This window comes from Pseudophryne corroboree, chromosome 3 (genome assembly GCF_028390025.1).
Source record: "Pseudophryne corroboree isolate aPseCor3 chromosome 3, aPseCor3.hap2, whole genome shotgun sequence".
In the NCBI taxonomy this organism is placed as follows: Eukaryota; Metazoa; Chordata; class Amphibia; order Anura; family Myobatrachidae; genus Pseudophryne; species Pseudophryne corroboree.
Window position 1 is genome coordinate 795,561,165 of NC_086446.1, and position 25,956 is coordinate 795,587,120.

At 50.5% G+C, this 25,956-nt stretch overlaps 1 protein-coding gene across 3 annotated transcripts in view; it reads right to left on the bottom strand.

Moving 5' to 3' along the window:
- CFAP58 (cilia and flagella associated protein 58) overlaps positions 1-25,956 on the bottom strand; it is a 321,538-nt gene that overhangs the window by 184,931 nt on the left and 110,651 nt on the right. For all 3 annotated transcript variants that reach the window (XM_063962655.1, XM_063962656.1, XM_063962657.1), the window contains 5 exons: positions 21,780-21,862; positions 20,139-20,330; positions 19,243-19,404; positions 14,498-14,644; positions 5,530-5,670 (listed from right to left, as the gene is read on the bottom strand). In XM_063962655.1, the coding sequence (XP_063818725.1) occupies positions 5,530-5,670; positions 14,498-14,644; positions 19,243-19,404; positions 20,139-20,330; positions 21,780-21,862 (725 nt within the window). The remainder of the gene's footprint in view (positions 1-5,529; positions 5,671-14,497; positions 14,645-19,242; positions 19,405-20,138; positions 20,331-21,779; positions 21,863-25,956) is intronic.

Sequence of the window (25,956 nt, forward strand, 5' to 3'; positions counted from 1 at the left end):
AGCACCCATCTTGTTGGGTGCATACAGGCTAAACAGCGAGTCAGATTTTCTGACTCCAGCCGTCCTGGAAACATATTTTTCAGGGCCCTGACAACGTCAAGTAACTTGGAGTCCTCCAAGTCCCTAGTACCCGCAGGTACCACAATAGGTTGGTTCATGTGAAAAACAGAAAACACCTTAAGGAGAAATTGAGGACGAGTCCTCAATTCTGCCCTGTCAGAATGAAAAATTAAGTAAGGGCTTTATATATGATAAAGCCGCCAATTCTGACACACGCCTGGCTGAAGCCAGGGCTAATAAAATATCTCACATGGAAGGTGACGATGCTAAGTCCACAGTGGTGAGTGGTTCAAACCAATGTGACTTTAGGAAACTCAAAACAACATTGAGATCCCAAGGTGCCACTGGGGCACAAAAGGAGGCTGAACAAACATCTGAACGTCAGGCACTAAAGCCAGTTCTTTCTGGAAGAAATTCGACAGGGCCGAAATTTGAACCTTAATGGACCCTAATTTTAGGCCCATAGACAGTCCTGTTTTCAGGAAATGTAGGAAACGACCCAGTTGGAATTCCTCTGTAGGGGCCTTCTTGGCCTCACACCACGCAACATATCTTCACCAAATGCGGTGAAAATGTTTTGCGGTTACATCCTTCCTATCTTCGACCAGGGTAGGGATGACTTCATCTGGAATGCCCTTTCAGGATCCGGTGTTCAACCGCCATGCCGTCAAACGCGGCCGCGGTAAGTCTTGGAACAGACAAGGCCCCTGCTGGAGCAGGTCCTTTCTTAAAGGTAGAGGCCACGGGTCTTCCGTGAACATCTCTTGAAGTTTCGGGTACCAAGTCCTTCTTGGCCAATCCGGAACCACGAGTATCGTTCTTACTCATCTCCCTCTTATGATTCTCAGTACTTTTGGTATGAGAGGCATAGGAGGGAACACATACTCTGACTGGTACACCCACAGTGTTACCAGAGCGTCCACCGCTATTGCCTGAGGGTCCATTGACCTGGCGCAATATCTGTCTAGTTTTTTGTTCAGGCGGGACGCCATCATGTCCACCTTTGGTTTTTCCCAACGGTTTACAATCATGTGGAAGACTTCCCGATGAAGTCCCCACTCTCCCGGGTGGAGGTCATGCCTGCTGAGGAAGTCTGCTTCCCAGTTTTCCACTCCCGGAATGAACACTGCTGAGAGTGTTATCACATGATTTTTCGCCCAGCGAAGAATCCTTGTAGTTTCTGCCATTTCCCTCCTGCTTCTTGTGCCGCCCTGTCTGTTTACGTGGGCGACTGCCGTGATGTTGTCCCACTGGATCAATACCGGCTGACCTTGAAGCAGAGGTCTTGCTAAGCTTAGAGCATTGTAAATTGCCCTTAGCTCCAGTATATTTATGTGGAGAGAAGTCTCCAGACTTGATCACACTCTCTGGAAATTTTTTCCTTGTGTGACTGCTCCCCAGCCACTCAGGCTGGCATCCGTGGTCACCAGGACCCAGTCCTGAATGCCGAATCTGCGGCCCTTTCATAGATGAGCACTCTGCAGCCACCGCAGAAGAAACACCCTTGTCCTTGGAGACAGGGTTATCCGCTGATGCATCTGAAGATGCGATCCGGACCATTTTTCCAGCAGATCCCACGGAAAGGTTCTTGCGTGAAATCTACCGAATGGGATCGCTTTGTAAGAAACCACCATTTTTCACAGGATCCTTGTGCAATGATGCACTGACACTTTTCCTGGTTTTAGGAGGTTCCTGACTAGCTCGGATAACTCCCTGGCTTTCTTCTCCGGGAGAAAACATCCTTTTCTGGACTGTGTCCAGAATCATCCCTAGGAACAGTAGACGTGTCGTCGGAAAAAACTGCGATTTTGGAATATTTAGAATCCACTCGTGCTGTCGTAGAACTACTTAAGATAGTGCTACTCCGACCTCCAACTGTTCTCTGGACCTTGCCCTTATCAGGAAAGCGTCCATATTTCTTTTAAGAAGAATCATCATTTCGGCCATTACCTTGGTAAAGACCCGGGGTGCCGTGGACAATCCAAACGGCAGCGTCTGAACTGATAGTGACAGTTCTGTACCACGAACCTGAGGTACCCTTGGTGAGAAGGCAAATTTGGACATGTAGGTAAGCGTCCCTGATATCCAGTGACACCATATCGTCCCCTTCTTCCTGGTTCGCTATCACTACTCTGAGTGACTCCATCTTGATTTGAACGCTTGTATGTAAGTGTTCAAATATTTCAGATCTCACCGAGCCGTCTGGCTTCAGTACCACAATATAGTGTGGAATAATACCCCTTCCCTTGTTGTAGAAGGGGTACTTTGATTATCACCCGCTGGGAATACAGCCTGTGAATTGTTCCCAATACTGCCTCCCTGTCGGAGGGAGACGTTGGTAAAGCAGACTTCAGGAACTTGTGAGGGGGAGACGTCTCGAATTTCCAATGTACACCTGGGATACTACGTGTAGGATCCAGGAGTCCACTTGTGAGTGAGCCCCCTGCGTGCTGAAACTCTTGAGATGACCCCCTACCGCACCTGAGTCCGCTTGTACGGCCCCAGCGTCATGCTGCGGACTTGGCAGAAGCTGTGGAGGGCTTCTGTTCCTGGGAATGGGCTGCCTGCTGCAGTCTTCTTCCCTTTCCTCTACCCCTGGGCAGATATGACTGGCCCTTTTGCCCGCCTGCCCTTATGGGGACGAAAGGACTGAGACTGAAAAGACTGTGTCCTTTTCTGCTGAGATGTGACTTGGGGTAACAAAAGGTGGATTTTTCAGCTGTTGCCATGGCCACCAGGTCCGATGGACCGCCCCTTTATACGGCAATACTTCCATGTGCCGTCTGGAATCTGCATCACCTGACCACTGTCGTGTCTTCGTCTGGCAGATATGGACATCACATTTACTCTTGATGCCAGAATGCAAATATCCCTCTGCGCATCTCGCATATATAGAAATGCATCTATAGTCAATAAAATCTTGTCCCTGTCAAGGGTATCAATATTTTCAGTCAGGAAATCCGACCAAGCCCCCTCAGCGCTGCACATCCAGGCTGAGGCGATTGCTGGTCGTAGTATAACACCAGTATGTGTGTATATACTTTTAGGATATTTTTCAGCTTCCTATCAGCTGGCTCCTTGAGGGCTGCCGTATCTGGAGACGGTAACGCCCCTTGTTTTTATAAGCGTGTGAGCGCCTTATCCACCCTAAGGTGTGTTTCCCAACTCGCCCTAACTTCTGGCGGGAAAGGGTATACCGCCAATAATTTTCTATCGGAGAAAACCCACGTATCATCACACACTTCATTTAATTTATCTGATTCAGGAAAAACTACAAGTAGTTTATTCACACCCTACATAATACCCTTATTTGTGGTACTTGTAGTATCAGAAATATGTAACACCTCCTTCATTGCCCTTAACATGAAACGTGTGGCCCTAAAGGAAAATACGTTTGTTTCTTCACCGTCGACACTGGAGTCAGTGTCCGTGTCTGTGTCGACCGACTGAGGTAAATGGGCGTTTTTACAAGCCCCTGACGGTGTCTGAGACGCCTGGACAGGTACTAATTTGTTTGCCGGCCGTCTCATGTCATCAACCGACCTTGCAGCGTGTTGACATTATCACGTAATTCCTAAATAAGCCATCCATTCCAGTGTCGACTCCCTAGAGAGTGACATCACCAATACAGGCAATTTGCTCCGCCTCCTCACCAACATCGTCCTCCTACATGTCGACACACACGTACCGACACACATCACACACACAGGTTTGGGGAGACAGAGGGAGAGTTTGCCAGCACACACCAAAAACGCTATAATTATACAGGGACAACCCCTTATACAAGTGTTTTCCCTTATAGCATTTTTATATATGTAATCATATCGCCAAATAAGTGCCCCCCCTCTCTGTTTTAACCCTGTTTCTGTAGTGCAGTGCAGGGGAGAGCCTGGGAGCCTTCCTCACAGCAGAGCTGAGCAGGAAAATGGCGCCGTGTGCTGAGGAGAATAGGCCCCGCCCCCTTTTCGGCGGGCTCTTCTCCCGGAGTTTGTGAGATCTGGCAGGGGTTAAATACATCCATATAGCCTCAAGGGCTATATGTGATGTATTTTAGCCATAAAAAGGTATTATACATTGCTGCCCAGGGCGCCCCCCCCAGCGCCCTGCACCCTCAGTGACAGTTGGTGACTGTTGGTGAAGTGTGCTGACAACAATGGCGCACAGCTGCAGTGCTGTGCGCTACCTTATGAAGACTGAAAGTCTTCTGCCGCCTGTTTCTGGACCTCTGGACCTCTTCAACTTCGGCATCTGCAAGGGGGGTCGGCGGCACGGCTCCGGGACCGGACTCCATGGCTGGGCCTGTGTTCGATCCCTCTGGAGCTAATGGTGTCCAGTAGCCTAAGAAGCAAATCCATCCTGCACGCAGGTGAGTTTACTTCTCTCCCCTAAGTCCCTCGTAGCAGTGAGCCTGTTGCCAGCAGGACTCACTGAAAATAAAAAACCTAACTTAAACTTTTATTCTAAGCAGCTCAGGAGAGCCACCTAGATTGCACCCTTCTCGTCGGGCACAAAAATCTAACTGAGGCTTGGAGGAGGGTCATAGGGGGAGGAGCCAGTGCACACCACCTGATCCTAAAGCTTTTATTATTGTGCCCTGTCTCCTGCGGAGCCGCTATATCCCCATGGTCCTTACGGAGTCCCAGCATCCACTAGGACGTCAGAGAAAAGAAGGTTATTGTTGGGGTAAGCCGGCGCGACCAGGGTCCAGGCTCGGTGTGAAAGACAGACCTGGGTCATACCTAAAAGTGTGAAAAGGGTTTTAATTGGCTACCAGCGGATTACATAAGATTGCCGGCGGACGGGTTGCCGGCTGTCCGTATTCGGAAATCGGCATCCCACCCGCCAGAATGCTGGGAGAGGCGAGAGAGCGCTGAGAGTCGCCTTGCGGACTTGGTGGCTTGACGTGCTCCCCACTGGATCTATTCCCACTCTGTGGGTGGTATGGATACCCATGAGTGGGAATACCCTGATGAGCCGGTATTCCGGCTGCCGGTATTGTCAGCTGTCGGGATTCCAGCGTCGTTAAGCTTACCGCCGGGATCCCGACAGCCAGAAAATTAACCGCATCCCCTACCCACACCACAGCTGCCTGGTATGAGAACAGACGCGTTTTATCTGTCTCAATTTCCAGAATAATGACATTAAGTGAAGAGCTTGGTCAGGACAAGTGCCGGACCCTCTTCAAGCGCCACGTAAGAGAGGAGAAACGTGTCCTCAGCGTGAAACCTCAATCCAACACAGTGTTTGTAAAGAGAATCCCTAACTGACCAACGTTTCCGGAGTGCAAGATTTACCCGCCCTGTGCGACGGATCGATAGTTCTGGATTGGACATGCGGCGGCTCCTGACTTCCTGTTTAACCCTTCGCAGCACTAGATGTATCAGTAAGACGCCGGCCAGCCCGTGGTAATGGTATTCATGGGATGTGTTGTATAATAAGGTGGTAATGGGTAAGAAATAGTAACCGTGCCTGATCCAGCTCTTTCTTCTGTCGTAGCCGCTCAGCGTCGGCTTCAGAGATAATCTTCAGGAGCTTTCTCTCCTCTGCCTCCTGGTTTTCAATGAACTGTTTGGTCTCGATGCTCTGTTGCTTCATTTTCTGCAGCTCAGCCTGTCACATAAAAGACACAGTGAATATTGCACAGATAACTGGGAAGAGAACTCGTCAGGATGGGGCCTATTTAGCAAGGCAATGTTATGTTTCCCAGTATGTACTAACAGCCTAATGCAGGAGATTTCACAGAAAGTGAAGCTTTTCTGAGTTTGCTCCTGTTGGTTTACACCATGCTCTGATGGCTAAGGGCCGAATTCAATTAGCCGCAAAATTGAGGTAATTTACAGCGATTGCCGTTATTGCGGGTTTCGCAGTTTTTTTGATGCAAAAACGGGATCTTTGTGGGTGGGTGTGCTCCCGTGATTCACCTATTCAATTGGAAATTTAGCAAAAAACGTGATTACTAAAAAAATTGTTGCTGCCAGTGAAAAAAGATAACAGTATAAAAGTTTATTATTGGTTATAATAAAAGTATTTCTGGTACGTAAATTGGGTCAAATGGCTGTTATATGCATTTTTTTTTAAATAATAGAAAGCAATTTTTTTTCAGCAAAATAAGTGCTAAAATTAAATTTGGGGTACATAAAAATGGGTATAAGTATATATTTGGGTCATTTTAGGGGACGTTTATAAAAAGTGGAAACTGATTACTCCCACCTGCAAGTCTAAAAACACTTGTCCCACTCATAAAGCACCCCAGTATACCTGTCCCATACCTTGTACCCCAATTTCCATCACTTTGCACTTTTTCATCCCTAAAATGACACGTCGTCATTCAGGGGGTGTCCCAGGGGTTCTGATACAAATCCTTAATTTTTTAACTAAGAATGGGATTTTCCCCAAGTTTATTACCTGCTCAGAGAAGGCGAATTGAAATTTGCGGACAATAGGCCTTTTCACGAATTTAATTCAGCCCATAAATCACTTTATACCTATGGCGGCACACTAGCAGGAGAAGAATCTTACGCTCCCTCTCCTGCGGCCTCCGCCCAGCTCCGGTGACTGACGCTATGTGCGTGCGCAGTGTCTGATTCCCAGGAGGAGTCTTCAGAAAGAGTAACAGACTCCTGTGATACCATCGGGATGAAACTCGCAGGGCAGCTGTTCTCCCAATCACTGTCCCTGCGAGTTACATTAAGTACACAGCAGGGATATTTGAGTAAATAATGTCACAACATGGACTGTTAATAATTACGGCACTGCCATGATTATTAATACGTAGGCCCCTAAAGTGTATTCTGTCCTAAGGTTCTATCCTAAGGACAGCGCTACACTCCTGGAAACATCTGGCCTTTAAATGGCAGAGCCCACTATCCAACCAGTCCAGATTCTAGGGTTAGGACTCCAGAAGGTTCTAGTACATCTATTGGAAGCCTGGCTTACAATGAAGTCCAAAGACCTTAAAATCTTGGTCAGTCCTGAAGGCTTGCATCACACTTACAACGACTACTGCAATGTTCTCCTCACTGGCCTCGCTTGCTCCCACCTCGCTCCACCCCAATCTGTCCTCAACTCCGCAGCTAGGCTCATCTTCCTCTCCTGCCACTCCACATCTGCCACTTCCCTTCCCAAATACCTGCACTGGCTCCCATTCCCCTACAGAATCCTCTTCACATTCCTCACCCTCACATACAAGGCCATCTCTAATTACATCTCCAACCTCCTCTCCCTTCATACTCCCTCCCGCCCCCTACGGTCAGCCAATGACCGTCGCCTCTCCACCGCCCTGGTCACTGCTTCCCATGCTCGAGTTCAAGGCTATGCCTGTGCTGCACCCTTCAGTGGAACGCGCTCCCCCGCTCCATTAGACTCTCCCCGACCTTGCAAAGCTTCAAACGGGCACTAAAAACCCACCTATTCATAAAAGCGTACCTTTCCGATGCATAACCTAGTCCTGAGGCTGCTCCTCCATCCCCCTGCCTCATGCCTTGACCATCTCTGCTTTGCTTACATACTGCCATCAGGCTACCTTCCGCTTGCTTGCACTTCATGTCATCTGTCTGTCACCCCTTCCCACTAGATTGTTAGCTCTTCAGAGCAGGGGCCTCTTTCCTTTTGTTGTCAAAGCCCTCTACTCCTCACATATCACTCGCAGCTCTCCCCTACTCAGCGACCATCTTTACCCACTTTTGCTCCTGCTGGTAAAGGCTCATCTCTATCTATGGCCGCCAGCCCCAAGTAGTACGATGATTACTCCCTCACTACTTACATCTAAGCTGTATTATGTATGAGAATTGTGGTGCTCCTTGTTACCTGTATTTTTGGTATTTATTTACTGTAATGCTAAGTTTTGTCTCCCCGTACTGTCCTTTGTATGGCGCCTTATAAATAAAATGTAATAATAATAATAATAATCCAACCCCAAATGGCAAAGGGATGTCTCTTGCTGAAGTTGCAACCAACAGAGCAAGTGGCATGTTTTCTGGAGTCCGTTTTGACAGACTTGGAGGTAAGTACAGGGGGTTAGGGTTCCAGAGCCGTCACTAGAGGGGGGGGGGGGGGGGGGGGGCTAGGGGGGCAAGCGACCTGGGCGCGGAAAGAGAGAGGGCGCTGTCGCGAGGCGGTAACCGGCGAGGCATGCAGTGCAGGGGTTGAAGACGCGCTGCCCCCGCTCCGCTGCGCCGGGACGCTCCCGAGATCTGCTTCCCGGAAATACATGTATGACGCGGTAACCGGGGCATACAGTGCAGGACTGTAACCAAGTGTGTGTGTGTGTGTGTGTGTGTGTGTGTGTTGGAGCAGGGAGCAGTGCAGTGTAACCCTGTGTGTATGTGCGTTGGAGCAGTGCAGTGTAACCTTGTGTGTGTGTGTGTGTGTGTGTGTGTGTGTGTGTGTGTGTGCGTGTGTGTGTGTTGGAGCAGTGAGCAGTGCAGTGTAACCCTGTGTGTATGTGTGTCGGAGCAGTGCAGTGTAACCTTGTATGTGTGTGTGTTGGAGCAGTGAGCAGTGCAGTGTAACCCTGTGTGTATGTGTGTTGGAGCAGTGCAGTGTAACCTTGTGTGTGTTGGAGCAGTGAGCAGTGCAGTGTAACCTGTGTGTGGGTGTACTGGAGCAGTGCAGTGTAACCCTGTGTGTGCTGGAGCAGTTCAGTGTAACCCAGCATGTGAGTGCTGGAGCAATGCAGTGTAACCCTCTGCGTGGGTGTGTGCTGGAGCATTGCAGTGTAACCCTCTGCGTGGGTGTGTGCTGGAGCAGTGCAGTGTAACCGTGTGAGTGTGTGAGTGTGTGTGTGTGTGTGTGTGTGTGTGTGTGTGTGTGTGTGTGTGTGTGTGTGTGTATGCTGGAGTACCCGGGGTGGGTACTTAATTTGTATGTATAGGAGGGGTGTATTTAATCACAGTATATTGGGGTATGTGTATATACAGGGGCCGTACTGTGTATTGATGGTGTGTACATGTACAGGAGGATGTATTTCTGTATATTTTAGGGGGGGGGGGGGGGGCGCGCCAAATGACTGCCTTGCCCCGGGTGACAGAAACCCTAGTTTCGGCCCTGGTTAGGCATTAGGGGTAGTGTTAGGGATAGGCTGCGGGGGAGTGGTAAGTATTAGGCTGCGGCAGGAGGAGGTTAGGGTTAGGCTGTGGGTGTGTGTGGCGGTTAGGGTTAAGGTGTGGGGTGGCGGTTAGTGTTAGGCTGCGGGAGTGGGAGGTAAGGGTTAGGCTGTGGGGGAGGGAAGTTAGGGTTAGGCTGCAGGAGTGGGAGGTAAGGGTTAGGCTGTGGGAGAGGGAAGTTAGGGTTAGGCTGCAGGAGTGGGAGGTAAGGGTTAGGCTGTGTGTGTGGGGGGGAGCGTTTAGTGTTAGGCTGCGGGAGTGGGAGGTAAGGGTTAGGCTGTGGGGAAGGGAAGTTAGGGTTAGGCTGCAGGAGTGGGAGGTAAGGGTTAGGCTGTGGGGGAGGGAAGTTAGGGTTAGGCTGCAGGAGTGGGAGGTAAGGGTTAGGCTGTGGGGGAGGGAAGTTAGGGTTAAGCTGCAGGAGTGGGAGGTAAGGGTTAGGCTGTGTGTGGGGGGGAGCGTTTAGTGTTAGGCTGAGGGAGTGGGAGGTAAGGGTTAGGCTGTGGGGGAGGGAAGTTAGGGTTAGGCTGCAGGAGTGGGAGGTAAGGGTTAGGCTGTGGGAGAGGGAAGTTAAGGTTAGGCTGCAGGAAAGGGAAGTTAGGGTTAGGCTGCAGGAAAGGGAAGTTAGGGTTAGGCTGCAGGAGTGGGAGGTAAGGGTTAGGCTGTGTGTGTGTGGGGGGGGGAGCGTTTAGTGTTAGGCTGAGGGAGTGGGAGGTAAGGGTTAGGCTGTGGGAGAGGGAAGTTAAGGTTAGGCTGCAGGAAAGGGAAGTTAGGGTTAGGATGCAGGAGTGGGAGGTAAGGGTTAGGCAGTGTGTGGGGGGGGGGAGCGTTTAGTGTTAGGCTGCAGGAGTGGGAGGTAAGGGTTAGGCTGTGGGGGAGGGAAGTTAGGGTTAGGCTGCAGGAGTGGGAGGTAAGGGTTAGGCTGTGGGGGAGGGAAGTTAGGGTTAGGCTGCAGGAGTGGGAGGTAAGGGTTAGGCTGTTGGGGGGAGTGTTTAATGTTAGGGTGAGGGAGTGGGAGGTAAGGGTTAGGCTACAGGGGTTGGGAGGATAAGGTTAAGCTGTGTGGGAGGTGGGTAGTGTTAGGCTACGGGAGTGGGGGTTAGGGTTAGGCTGCGGGGGATAGTAAACTATCACGCTGCGGCAGAGAGAGGTTAGGGTTAGAGTGTGTGTGTGTGTGTGTGTGTGTGTGTGTGTGTGTGTGTGTGTGAGGAAGGTTTGGGTTAGGCTGCAGGGGGGAGATGGCTAGTGTTAGGCTGAGGGAATGGGATGTTAGGGTTAGGCTACAGGGGTTGGGAGGTTAGGGTTAAGCTGTGTGGGAGGTGGGTAGTGTTAGGCTACGGGAGTGGGAGATTAGGGTTAGGCTGTAGGAGTGGGGTTAAGGTTAGGCTGCAGGGGATAGTTAACTATTACGCTGTGGCAGAGACAGGTCAGCGTTAGGCTGCAGGGGGGAGATGGTTAGTGTTAGGCTGAGGGAATGGGATGTTAGGGTTAGGCTACAGGGGTTGGGAGGTTAGGGTTAAGCTGTGTGGGAGGTGGGTAGTGTTAGGCTACGGGACTGGGAGATTAGGGTTAGGCTGTAGGAGTGGGGTTAAGGTTAGGCTGCAGGGGATAGTTAACTATTACGCTGTGGCAGAGAGCGGTCAGCGTTAGGCTGCAGGGGGGAGATGGTTAGTGTTAGGCTGAGGGAATGGGATGTTAGGGTTAGGCTGCAGGGGAGTGGCGGAGGTTACGATTAGGCTGTGGAGTGTATGGGGAAAGTTAGCGTTATGCTGTGGGGGGTGTTAGTGTTAAGCTGCAGGAGGCGTGGTTAGGATTAGGGGTAGGGTGACTCTTTAGGGTAAAGGTCATAAAATTTGCTGACCATATTGCAGTCATTGGGTTAATAAGTGATGGCGATGAGACTATAGGAATTGAATAATGAAGCTGGTTGCTTGGCGTAAGGTAAATCGCTTACTTTTAAATGAAGGGAAAACGAAAGAACAGGTGATTGATTTTAGTAAAGGATGTCGTTTCAATTTTTAGGGACTCAGGTTTCATCGAATTTAACTTGGTCTGAAAATACAATGTTATGAACCAAAACGGCTTCTACTACAGGAGGCACCTGGGGGAATGCAGGGGTGAGTTTACATTTTTATAGGTGGTCGATTGAGAACGTTCTGAGCTCTGGCGTCATTGTCTGGTATGGCAGCTGCACTGCATCTGAGCGAGGTGTGCTAGAGCACCTAGTAAGGGCCGCGAGTGACATCATTGGAGCACGGCTGCCAACCATTCATGAGCTCTACGGTATTAGGATTCTAAAGGGAGCCAGGAACATCCTATCTGACCCGAGTTACCCATCTTATAAGCTTTTTAATAAAAAGAGGGTCAGAATATTAATAGCACGTACGGGGCGTTTGCGTGATAGATTCTTCCCGTCTGCGACTCGCATGCTGAATAGTGAGAATGTATTTTCTGATCTTATGTGTTCTGTTATTTTTGATTATTCCGCATTTTGCTGTTCGCTGCAGTATCTTCTGTACAATGTCATTTCATCTCAACATTGTTTCTGTTTTTGCTGATGACAATAAATAAAATCACCACGTCCTACATCGTCGCTGCTTCTGAATCAGGATCAGGCACCATATATATATATATATATATATATATATATATATAGTCATCAGAATGGTCTCCTAATTCCTATCCCTGCCATGAAGGAGGACATGCAGCACGGAAGGGAGTCTACACTAGGGAAATGAGGGGGTGATTCCGAGTTGATCGCAGCCAGCAACTTTTTGCTGCTGGTGCGATCAACTAATCCCCACCTATGGGGGAGTGTATTTTAGCTTAGCAGGGCTGCATTCGCTTGTGCAGCCCTGCTAAGCAAAAAAAGTTTCCATCAACCTAGGAGTAAAGCTGGAGCTACTTACCCTGTGCGACGGATCCGGCGACGTTCTTCCCAGCTTTGACGTCAGACATTCGCCCTCCGTTTGTCTGGACACGCCTGCGTTCGGACGACCACTCCCCCATAAAACGGCATCCAACGGTGGGTATCCGCCCTGAAACGCCTCTCCGTTGTCAATCTTCATGCGATCGGAGCTGCGTCTTCTTTTTTCACTGGGCACGTCGTTGCCTGGCGACGGACGTCGCCGGGCAACAACGCGCGTGCGCAATGCGCACGCCGTGCATGCGCAGTTCTGACCCATTCGCACCGCAGCCAACAACCGCTGCGTGCGAACGGGTCGGAATGACCCCCAGAGTCTGCAATTTGCTTGATAGCTGAAACTTGCGTTCTGATTTTGGACACACCTTAATAATAAGTCATCTCAGTAAGGGGGAGAATGGGGGGATATAAAAAGTTTCTTGAATGATACTCAAGAAATCATCCAGTGGAATCCTTCTAGGGAAATCCTCATTGTGTGAGTGCACCATAACTGCTGAGAGGAGAACTCTCAGGTCTGAGCTCTCACGGGACTGGACTATAGCAGGACTCTGATGTTTCAGAATCACCGCAGGAGAAGCAAAATGTAGAGTCATCCCTAAGGTGGAAGAAGCTCCTCTCTCATTCGGCCCAATATGGAAGCCCCTCACCCCACCAGCTTCACCTCCTTGTTGGACTCTCTTCTCTCTCCCATTACCGCCCTCTCCTACTCCGGCTAAGCTGTTTCCCTCTATGACTGAACCTTCACCTCTGCCCCCAACTTCACGTCCCTGGCAGTTACCATCTGCTTACATCGATAACGTCCCTCAACCTTGGCAATCCAAAGGTACTCGCCCAATCCCATATGCCAATAAGTTTCTTGAGTGCATTTTCTATATCCTTATCACCCCCGTCCTCTCCATCCATTCAATCCCTGACCCACAAAATCCTACATCTATTCATTCCACGCCACGTAAACTGCCCTCACCAAGGTCACCAACGAAGTCACCTTCTCGCTGCTAAATCTAAGGGCCACTATTCTATTCTTATCTTCACCAAAATATGATTCACCAAACTTAAAGGTCAGACGTTCTAGACTCCAGGTGCATGAATTGTTTACATGCCTCTGTAAAAGTATCTGCATGTGCACAAGCCTGTCACTGTGTTATTGGAGACCCATGCGTTTCACGGATACCTAGGTGCCTTGGCTGTTTTGCATGGTGTAAATGAGCACCATTGGTGTAGCCTGGGAATGAAAGAAGCTTTGACGTTTACAAGGCTTAGTATACGGCGGTTTTAAATTGTTTCTGTGTTAAAGGCCTTGTGCAAATGCGTTGTGTACGGTCGCTTTCCTGTTGTTATTACAGAAGAGCATTTAGGGTCAAGATTCAGAACTGTGGGTGAAGGTGAAAATAAAGGTAGATAGATAAGTTAGGGGGGACTCATATTTGCTCATCACCTGTTCCCACAGAATCCAGGGAGAAATGATGTGGTCTACTTTCTTAGTGCCTCAATTGTTTATGAAGCCAAGAGAAACATGAAATCTAGAATCCCAAAGCCTTATATGTATTCCCAGCTCAGGTTTAGTTCTGCATTAGTTAATACCGTAGTTTTTTTCCGTATTACGATTTGCTCACTGCTGGCAATGACTACCTACCCTGGCACAACTTCCAGTACACAGAACATCACCTACAACTGCCACATCTGCCCCAGCTTCCTGCATGGTACAGAGTAAGCAGCCTGTGGATGTGACGGCCTGCACAGAGGAGAGCAGTAATAACCTGGGTGAAGGACTGTGCTGCCTGGGGCGCAGACTAATGTGCTGATGAGTTTTGGACACATTCCCTGCTAAATAATTAAGCTGCAAAAGCACTGGTGTCAGGCCGTCAGCGGCTGCTCCCTGGGCTGGTGGGAGTCGGTGTAATGAAGTGCCGGCAGCAGAATGTACACCGGAGAGCAGATGCTGTAGATTCTCAGTGAATATGACACGTGTGAGGAATGACAGGGAGATGAGCTTAAACTCATCAATCATTCTTCCCTCCCACTGATCGATTGCCAGTCTGTCAGCAATGCATTGTAGATGAGGTGCGGGGGAGTGAAGGCAAGAGATACAGAGGACTATTATTGTTGGTTGCAATGGGCCCCAGGGCTAGCTATAGACAATGGCCCCCAATAAGAGCCTGTTCTGGAGCAGAGTCAACAGTACAGTGACCGCCATCAGTATACAGTAACACTACTTCTGCTGACATCAGGGCGTGCACACACACAGACAACCTGTGGCAGAGGGGACGGGAGGAGTATAGAGCGTGTCATCGTGGGGTCAGAAGATCTCTAATATTATCTTGAGCATTATGCATTTGAAAAATTACCCCAATCCGTAAATCCACCCCATAGCAACAGTTGATGGCTCGGACACATCTACAGGCAGGGAGCGTACCTTTAGCGCCTCCTTCTCCTTCTCCAGTCGCTGGTGGTCCAGATGCACCTTGAGCAGAGCCGACTCCTTGGTGTTGATCTCTTCCTTCAGCTGGTCAACCTGGTGATTCATGATCTTCAACTTTCTCTTCATCTCCGTTATTTCATCCTAATGGGGCACAAGCCTTTATTACAGCATGCACTGTCTGAGGGGAAACCTCAACCCAACCAGGTGGCAATATAGGAGAATTTGAGTATACAAATATATATCACTCTCCTCCACTTATTTATTTATTAACAGTTTTTTATATAGCGCAGCAAATTCCTTTGCGCTTTACAACTGGACACAATTAGAAGACAAAACTGGGTAAAAACAAAGTCATAGAGGTAGGAGGGCCCTGCTCGCAAGCTTACAATCTATGGGAGGATATGTGTTACACTGCCCCCCTGCCCCCACTGATCAGGTTATGTGTTACACTGCCCCCCACTGATCAGGATATGCGTTACACTACCCCCCACTGGTCATGATATGTGTTACACTGCCCCAATGATCAGGTTATGTGAAACACTGCCCCCCACTGGTCAGGTTATGTGATACACTGCCCCCCACTCAGTATACTGCCCCTACTGATCAAGTTATGTGTTACACTGCCCCCCACTGGTCACATTATGTTTTACACTGCCCCCACTGATCAGGATATGTGTTACACTGCCCCCCACTGATCAGGATATGTGTTACACTGACCCCCACTGGTCAGGATATGTGTTACACTGACCGCCACTGATCAGGATACGTGTTACACTGCCCCCACTGGTCAGGTTCTGTGTTATACTGCACCCCACTGATCAGGATATGCGTTACACTGCCTCCCACTGATCAGCTTATGTGTTACACTGCCCCTCACTGATCAGGATATGTGATACACTGCCCCCCACTGATCAGGATATGTGTTACACTGCCCCTCACTGATCAGGATACGGGTTAAACTGCCCCCCACTGATCAGGATATGTGTTACACTGCCCCCCACTGATCAGGATACGTGTTACACTGCCCCCCACTGATCAGGATGTGTGTTACACTGCCCCCCACTGATCAGATATGCGTTACGCTGCCCCCCAGTAATCAGGATATGCGCTACACTGCCCCCCACTGATCAGTATATGCGTTACACTGCCCCCCACTGATCAGGTTCTGTGTTACACTGCCCCCCACTGATCAGGATATGTGTTACACTGCCCCACTGATCAGGATATGTGTCACACTGCCCCCCACTGGTCAGGTTCTGTGTTACACTGCCCCCACTGGTCAAGTTCTGTGTTACACTGATCCCCACTGTTCAGGTTCTGTGTTACACTGCCCCTACTGATCAGGATATATGTTACACTGCCCCCCCCCCCCCCTCCCGATCAGGTTCTGTTTTACACTGACCCCAACTGGTCAGTGTCTGTGTTACGCTGCCCACCACTGGTCGGGTTCTGTGTTACACTGCCCCCCACTGGTCAGGTTCTGTGTTACACTGCCCCCCACGGGTTAGATTCTGTGCTACACTGCCCTCCACTGGTCAGGTTCTGTGTTACACTGCCTCCCCCCCCCCCCTCACTGGTCAGGTTCTGTATTACACTGCCCCCCACTGGTCCGATGCTGTGTTACACTGCCCCCACAGGTCCGGTGGTGTGTTACACTGACCCCCACTGGTCAGGTTCTGTGTTTCACTGCCCCCCCCACCCTCACTGATCAGGTTATGTGTTACAATGCCCCCCACTTATCAGGATATGCGTTACACTACCCCCCACTGGTCATGATATGTGTTAGACTGCCCCCAATGATCAGGTTATGTGATACACTGCCCCCCACTCAGTATACTGCCCCAACTGATCAAGTTATGTGTTACACTGCCCCCCACTGGTCACATTATGTTTTACACTGCCCCCACTGATCAGGATATGTGTTACACTGACCCCCACTGATCAGGATACGTGTTACACTGCCCCCCACTGGTCAGGTTCTGTGTTACACTGCCCCCCACTGATCAGGATATGCGTTACACTGCCTCCCACTGATCAGGTTATGTGATACACTGCCTCCCACTGGTCACGTTATGTTTTACACTGCCCCCACTGATCAGGTTGTGTTATACTGCCCCCCACTGATCAGGATATGCATTACACTGCCTCCCACTGATCAGGATATGTGTTACACTGCCCCCACTGATCAGGATATGCATTACACTGCCTCCCACTGATCAGGATATGTGTTACACTGCCCCCACTGATCAGGTTATGTGATACACTGCCCCCCACTGGTCACATTATGTTTTACACTGCCCCCACTGATCAGGTTATGTGTTACACTGCCCCCCACTGATCAGGATGTGTGTTACACTGCCACCCACTGATCAGGATATGTGTTACACTGCCCCACACTGATCAGGATACGTGTTACACTGCCCCCCACTGATCAGGATACGTGTTATACTGACCCCCACTGATCAGGATATGTGTTACACTGCCCCCCACTGATCAGGATACATGTTACACTGCCCCCCACTGATCAGGATACGTGTTACACTGACCCCCACTGATCAGGATATGCGTTACACTGCCCCCACTGATCAGATATGTGTTACACTGCCCCCCACTGATCAGGATATGCGTTACACTGCCCCCCACTGATCAGGATATGCGTTACACTGCCTCCCACTGATCAGGATATGCGTTACACTGCCCCCACTGATCAGGTTATGTGTTACACTGCCCCCTACTGATCAGGATGTGTGTTACACTGCCCCCACTGATCAGATATGCGTTACATTGCCCCCCACTGATCAGATATGCGTTACACTGCCCCCCAGTAATCAGGATATGTGTTACACTGTCCCCCACTGATCAGGATATGCGTTACACTGCCCCCCACTGATCAGGATATGTGTTACACTGCCCCCCACTGATCAGGATATGCATTACACTGCCCCCCACTGATCAGGTTATGTGTTACACTGACCCCCACTGATCAGGATATATGTTACACTGCCCCCCCACTGATCAGGTTCTGTGTTACACTGCCCCCCACTGGTCAGGTTCTGTGTTACACTGCCCCCCACGGGTTAGATTCTGTGTTACACTGCCCTCCACTGGTCAGGTTCTGTGTTACACTGCCTCCCCCCCCTCACTGGTCAGGTTCTGTATTACACTGCCCCCACTGGTCCGGTGCTGTGTTTCACTGACCCCCACTGGTCAGGTTCTGTGTTACACTGCCCCCACTGGTCCGGTTCTGTTTTACACTGCCCCCACTGGTCAGGTTCTGTGTTACACTGCCCCCCACTGGTCAGGTTCTGTGTTACACTGCCCCCCACTGGTCAGGTTCTGTTTTACACTGCCCCCACTGGTCAGGTTCTGTGTTACACTGCCCCCCCACTGGTCAGGTGCTGTGTTACACTGCTCTCCACTGGTCAGGTGCTGTGTTACACTGCCCTCCACCCTACCCCCACTGGTCAGGTTCTGTATTACACTGCCCCCCCCCCCCCCTGTATTACACTGCCCCCCACTGATCAGGTTATGTGTTACACTGACCCCCACTGATCAGGATATATGTTACACTGCCCCCCCACTGATCAGGTTCTGTGTTACACTGCCCCCCACTGGTCAGGTTCTGTGTTACACTGCCCCCCACGGGTTAGATTCTGTGTTACACTGCCCTCCACTGGTCAGGTTCTGTGTTACACTGCCTCCCCCCCCCTCACTGGTCAGGTTCTGTATTACACTGCCCCCACTGGTCCGGTGCTGTGTTTCACTGACCCCCACTGGTCAGGTTCTGTGTTACACTGCCCCCACTGGTCCGGTTCTGTTTTACACTGCCCCCACTGGTCAGGTTCTGTGTTACACTGCCACCCACTGGTCAGGTTCTGTGTTACACTGCCCCCCACTGGTCAGGTTCTGTTTTACACTGCCCCCACTGGTCAGGTTTTGTGTTACACTGCCCCCCCACTGGTCAGGTGCTGTGTTACACTGCTCTCCACTGGTCAGGTGCTGTGTTACACTGCCCTCCACCCTACCCCCACTGGTCAGGTTCTGTATTACACTGCCCCCCCCCCCCCCCCCCCCCACACAGGTCAGGATCTGTGTTACACTGCCCCCACTGGTCAGGTTCTGTTTTACACTGCCCCCCACTGGTCAGGTTCTGTATTACACTGCACCCCACTGGTCAGGTTCTGTGTTACACTGCCCCCCACTGGTCAGTTTCTGTGTTACACTGCCCCCCCTTCCCCCCTCAGTGGTCAAGTTCTGTGTTACACTGCCCCCACTGGTCCGGTTCTGTTTTACACTGCCCCCACTGGTCAGGTTCTGTGTTACACTGCCCCCCACTGGTCAGGTTCTGTATTACACTCCCCCCACTGGTCAGGTTCTGTATTACACTCCCCCCACTGGTCAGGTTCTGTGTTACACTGCCCCCCACCCTATCCCCACTGGTCAGGTTCTGTATTACACTGCCCCCCACAGGTCAGGATCTGTGTTACACTGCCCCCACTGGCCAGGTTCTGATTTACACTGCCCCCCCACTGGCCAGGTTCTGCATTACACTGCCCCCCACAGGTCAGGATCTGTGTTACACTGCCCCCCCCCCCTGGTCAGGTTCTGTTTTACACTGCCCCCCACTGGTCAGGTTCTGTGTTACACTGCTCCCCACTGATCAGGATATGTGTTACACTGCCCCCAACTGGTCCGGTTCTGTGTTACACTCATCACGTTATGTCCGGGATACTATGTACCTGAGCCTCTATGAGGTTCTTGCTGTACAAGTTCCTGTCAGATCTGACAGCCTCATATAGGTTCTGCTGCTGCTTCAGCTTAGTTTCCGCCTCTGCAATCTTCTTCTTGTAATCGAAGATCTGCATCTCCCGCACCTTTATATCCTCCATGTGCTGGAGAACCTGTAAGACACGGAACCACAGTCACACGCCTGTAACATGCAGGGAACCACAAGCATAGACTGTGCTCTGATAGAGACTCATGGAAGACTCTGAGAATCCTGCTTGTGGTTGCAGGAGATGTAACCGGAAGAAGACACACCGGCTGCAACAATTAGGCTGATAATCAATTCATTACAGTTGCGTCAAGTTGCGAAAGTGTAAAGTTATCTGTGGAAGCTGGAATTATGAAGGTTTTGCCATTACTTATATCTGTAGGCCTCTAATTCCATCTGCAAAGGATAGAGAAGTGTCTCCCGACAATAGAGACAAGGTGGGAACTGCTGATTCGGCAAAGAATAAGCCTAGAGGCAGCATTATGGGGGGGGGGGGGGGGGGGGGGGGGGTAGGTGTATACAGATGGAGCCTCGCTCATCTAGGCTTCTCTGCTGCACCTAGGTGCACCAAGGCTTATTAGCATAAACCTTTCAGCTATTGTTCTCAGCTGCAATACAATTCAGAGAGAACAATACAGCAGGGGATTAAGTCTGACTGCCCTGGCTCAACTAATCCTATTAAAGGGATAGATGAGCAGGGCTCCATCTGTATATAACAAAGGGGGCCACAGATGGTCACACATTCATAAAAGCTGTTAGGCGGGGGTATATCTTCTAAGAGGGTGACAGATAGGTACACATTCGCTGAGTATGTTATGAGTTACCGGGACACAGCGGACGGATGCACAGTGGGGAACGCACCTTCTGCGTCAGCTCGCTGGCCTCGTTAATGTACCGATCTCTCTCCTTCTCCAGCTGGTAGATGATCTTCCTCTGTTTCTGGGCCTCCTCCTTGTAGCTGATGATTTCCTCCTCCAGGTTCTTCTTGGACTGGTCGTGGAGTTTGACCAGGTTGAGCTGTTTCTGGGTGGCATTAGCGGCCTTTATGAGGTTCTAGGAGGAACGGGACCACGTCTGGGGATTAGTAATCTGTCACATTCTTACATTTCTCCCACCTCCAAATATATCTCTTGCTGGAATTACTGTTCCCTGGAGCTATTTGGGTTACTGTCCTAGGAGAAGAGTGTACTGACACATACAGCATTATTAAGCCTACGCTCAGCCAACATCGCCACAACTTATGCGGTGTCATGCTGACATATATATTAGCGCCTATATACTGTAAGTGTAAGTAACACATGCAACAACAATTGTATGACATTAGTAACTACAATCTGTGATGCGTCTGAGGACTTCAGGTGTTGGGAGATCATTGTGTAGCCAGAATCCGGGAATTGTGTCGATCAGTGTAAACATTAGGACGACAGGTGCAAAAAGTCGACAGGTAGAAAACGACAGATGAACGGTTGACAGTGCTTAAGGTCAACAGTTAGAAAAGGTTGACACGACAATACTTGACACACAAATGGTCGACACCTTTTTTTTCTTCTCCAAGTTCTCCCAACATTAGCTTGATTTACTATCCACGTGGTCTACGACTGGGAATACGCGCGCCACCTTGCCAGGGGTGTGACAAGCATTTATGTTTGTACTGATGGTGGTCACTTAACATGAAACACACATTACTAGTTATCAGCCCATCAAAAAACACGTGTCAACCATTTTTATGCCGACCGCTGTCATGTTGAACTATTGACCATGTTGACCGTTTGTACTTGTCGACCTCAATCTCTGTTGACCTTTCATATGGCAACCTTTTTTACTTGACGACCTTTTGTAACTGTCGACCATTTGGTGTCGACTCACTGACTGTTGACCACACACTATCGATCTATTATACCACGCACAGACCTGCAGTACATGTTCCACATGACGTAAGACTTTCAGTCACCCGCCGACTGCCGCTGCCGCTCATCAGCTCAAAAAAAAAAAACATTTAAACTGCATTTTGTGCAAACTCTGACACTTTTTCTGTCCACCCCACACTGACTGTACCTAGCAATGCCTGCTTGCATACAGGTGTAGTTATTCTACAACCCCTGTGATGTTACGCACCGCGCAGTCTGGCTGATGTTGCTTTATCTCTCTATAGGACAGATTTGGTCATGGAAACGATATGACGCTCAGCGGTAACGGTGTGATGGAGGAAAGTCCTTATACTAGATTAGGGTCCCCGGGACTTAGTCCCTAAATCACTGAAACACACAGCAGAGTCCTATACATGCCTATACTATGACATAGCTTCTGCACGAGCCCCATATGGGTGTGATGTATATACTAGTTTCATGTATACATTTCCTGGCCCATCTCTACAAAGGTGGGTGGCTTCCATAGTAAATGTATAATGCAGCAGGTGTCTGTTTATTCCCTCCTTTGATCTATTACTGATGACTGATGCCGGCTGTTACAGGCCGGCTCTGCACTTCCATGGGGAATCCTCACCTTGTTGAGTATGTCTCTCTCCCTCACCAGCTCGTCCACCGCTTTCTTATCCAGCTCCGATTGTTTCTTCGCTGACTCCAGCTCTGGAAATATAAAGACCTGTTATTCCTGGCAGACTGAGAGTGCGATACTGGCAAAGAGAGCTTACTTTTACATTCCCGTCGCCAGCACAATTACAGGCACTCTGTAACAGGACATTACTGAGTCAGTGAGGGTATATAACTGAGATATAGGATCCTCACTGCAGGAAGCAATGGGGGTCATTCCGAGTTGTTCGCTCGTTATTTTTTTCTCGCAACGGAGCGATTAGTCGCTAATGCGCATGCGCAATGTCCGCAGTGCGACTGCGCCAAGTAAATTTGATATGCAGTTAGGTATTTTACTCACGGCATTACAAGGTTTTTTCTTCGTTCTGGTGATCGTAATGTGATTGACAGGAAGTGGGTGTTTCTGGGCGGAAACTGGCCGTTTTATGGGAGTGTGTGAAAAAACGCTACAGTTTCTGGGAAAAATGCGGGAGTGGCTGGAGAAACGGAGGAGTGTCTGGGCGAACGCTGGGTGTGTTTGTGACGTCAAACCAGGAACGACAAGCACTGAACTGATCGCACTGGAAGAGTAAGTCTCGAGCTACTCAGAAACTGCACAGAGAAGTCTTTTCGCAATATTGCGAATCTTTCGTTCGCAATTTTGATAAGCTAAGATTCACTCCCAGTAGGCGGCAGCTTAGCGTGTGCAAAGCTGCTAAAAGCAGCTTGCGAGCGAACAACTCGGAATGAGGGCCAATGTGCAGCCATGTCTGGGTTAAAGGGGCCTTTTACTAAATAGATTGCTCTCTCAGCGAGGTCTTTGTAACATATGGACGGTTGTTTGAAATGAAAACATCAGATCATCAAGTGGACACAACACCAGTATCTACAGACGGCTCAGGGGGAAGCCAGTCATTAGTATTCTGCAACTGAACGCCATAATTGACACTACTGGATTCTTTTTTAACCGGAATCAATTTCAGAATACTTTTGCCAGAGACATTAAAGGTGCAATGTGCAACTGTGATCCCAAAGACACCACTGTAAGGCTGGTTACCCCCTGGCGCTAATAAAACGCCAGTGGCGCCACTTGTCATAGGCAATGGGCTGGCGTGTGGTCAGTGGAGGATGTCGGGAGACCATGGGCCTAATGCAGAGAGAGGAACAGAAGTCGGCCAGTTGTGCTCCCACATCCCGTGCACTGATACATATGTGTATAATCACCCTATCAGTGCGCTGTGTGCTTTCAGCATCAGGACACATTTTGCAGCAGTCTAAATTTGGTGCTAATGACACATTTGAAAACAGACGGATTTACGCTTATGTCCCACATAGCCCGCAATTCCGGTGACAAGCCCTCTCTAAACACTGCTTAGGCACTAGGGGAGGGACAGACTGCAGGAGGGGAGGTTAGGGTTAGGCACTAGGATGGAGGGTTAGGGTTGGGCACTGGGGGATGGTTGCGGGGGGGGGGGGGGTTAGGCACAAGGGTGGAGGGTTAGGCTATAGGAGGGGAGGTTATGGTTAGGCACTAGTGTGGAGGGTTAGGGTTGGGCACTGGAGGGGATGCAGACTGGCTATGGGAGGGGAGGTTAGGGTAGGCACTAGGGTGGAGGGTAAGGGTTGGGCACTGGGGGATGGTTGCGGGACGGGAGGGTTAGGCGCTAGGGTGGAGGGTTAGGGTCCAGGCCAGGTGACTCTCCTGTTTCCCCAGTACAGTGACACTATCCAGGCCAGGAGACTCTCCTGTTTCCCCAGTACAGTGACACTATCCAGGCCAGGTGACTCTCCTGTTTCCCCAGTACAGTGACACTATCCAGGCCAGGAGACTCTCCCGTTTCCCCAGTAAAGTGACACTGTGCAGGCCAGGTTTCTCCCGTTTCCCCAGTACAGTGACACAGTGCAGGCCAGGTGAACCTCCCATTTCCCCAGTACAGTGACACTGTGCAGGCCAGGTGACTCTCCCGTCTCCCCAGTACAGTGACACTATCCAGGTCAGGTGACTCTCCCGTTTCCCCAGTACAGTGACACTGTGCAGGCCAGGTGACTCTCCCGTTTCCCCAGTACAGTGACACTATCCAGGCCAGGTGACTCTTACGTTTCCCCAGTACAGTGACACTACCCAGGCCAGGTGACTCTCCTGTTTCCCCTGTACAGTGCCACTATCCAGGCCAGGTGACTCTCCTGTTTCCCCAGTACAGTGACACTATCCAGGTCAGGTGACTCTCCCGTTTCCCCAGTACAGTGACACTGTGCAGGCCAGGTGACTCTCCTGTTTCCCCAGTACAGTGACACTATCCAGGTCAGGTGACTCTCCCGTTTCCCCAGTACAGTGACACTGTGCAGGCCAGGTGACTCTCCCGTTTCCCCAGTACAGTGACACTATCCAGGCCAGGTGACTCTTCCGTTTCCCCAGTACAGTGACACTACCCAGGCCAGGTGACTCTCCTGTTTCCCCTGTACAGTGACACTATCCAGGCCAGGTGACTCTCCTGTTTCCCCAGTACAGTGACACTATCCAGGCCAGGTGACTCTCCTGTTTCCACTGTACAGTGACACTATCCACGCCAGGTGACTCTCCTGTTTCCCCAGTACAGTGACACTATCCAGGTCAGGTGACTCTCCTGTTTCCCCAGTACAGTGAGACTATCCAGGCCAGGTGACTCTCCTGTTTCCCCTGTACCGTGACACTATCCAGGTCAGGGGACTCTCCTGTTTCCCCAGTACAGTGACACTATCCAGGCCAGGTGACTCTCCTGTTTCCCCAGTACAGTGACACTATCCACGTCAGGTGACTCTCCTATTTCCCCTGTACAGTGACACTATCCAGGTCAGGGGACTCTCCTGTTTCCTAAGTACAGTGGCACTATCCAGGCCAGGTGACTCTCCTGTTTCCCCAGTACAGTGACACTATCCAGGCCAGGTGACTCTCCTGTTTCCCCAGTACAGTGACACTGTCCAGGCTAGGTGACTCTCCTGTTCCCCCAGTACAGTGACTCTCCTGTTTCCCCTGTACAGTGACACTATCCAGGTCAGGGGACTCTCCCGTTTCCCCAGTACAGTGACACTGTCCAGGCCAGGTGACTCTCCTATTTCCCCTGTACAGTGACACTATCCAGGCCAGGTGACTCTCCGGTTTCCCCAGTACAGTGACACTATCCAGGCCAGGTGACTCTCCCGTTTCCCCAGTACAGTGACACTATCCAGGCCAGGTGACTCTCCCGTTTCCCCAGTACAGTGACACTATCCAGGCCAGGTGACTCTCCCGTTTCCCCAGTACAGTGACACTATCCAGGCCAGGTGACTCTCCCGTTTCCCCAGTACAGTGACAATATCCAGGCCAGGTGACTCTTCCGTTTCCCCAGTACAGTGACACTATCCAGGCCAGGTGACTCTCCCGTTTCCCCAGTACAGTGACACTATCCAGGTCAGGTGACTCTCCTATTTCCCCTGTACAGTGACACTATCCAGGCCAGGTGACTCTCCCGTTTCCCCAGTACAGTGACACTATCCAGGCCAGGTGACTCTCCCGTTTCCCCAGTACAGTGACACTATCCAGGCCAGGTGACTCTCCCGTTTCCCCAGTACAGTGACACTATCCAGGCCAGGTGACTCTCCCGTTTCCCCAGTACAGTGACACTATCCAGGCCAGGTGACTCTCCCGTTTCCCCAGTACAGTGACACTATCCAGGCCAGGTGACTCTCCCGTTTCCCCAGTACAGTGACACTATCCAGGCCAGGTGACTCTCCTGTTTCCCCAGTACAGTGACACTGTCCAGGCCAGGTGACTCTCCCGTTTCCCCAGTACAGTGACACTATCCAGGCCAGGTGACTCTCCCGTTTCCCCAGTACAGTGACACTATCCAGGCCAGGTGACTCTCCCGTTTCCCCAGTACAGTGACACTATCCAGGCCAGGTGACTCTCCCGTTTCCCCAGTACAGTGACACTGTCCAGGCCAGGTGACTCTCCTATTTCCCCTGTACAGTGACACTATCCAGGCAAGGTGACTCTCCCGTTTCCCCAGTACAGTGACACTATCCAGGCCAGGTGACTCCCCGTTTCCCCAGTACAGTGACACTATCCAGGCCAGGTGACTCTCCCGTTTCCCCAGTACAGTGACACTATCCAGGCCAGGTGACTCTCCCGTTTC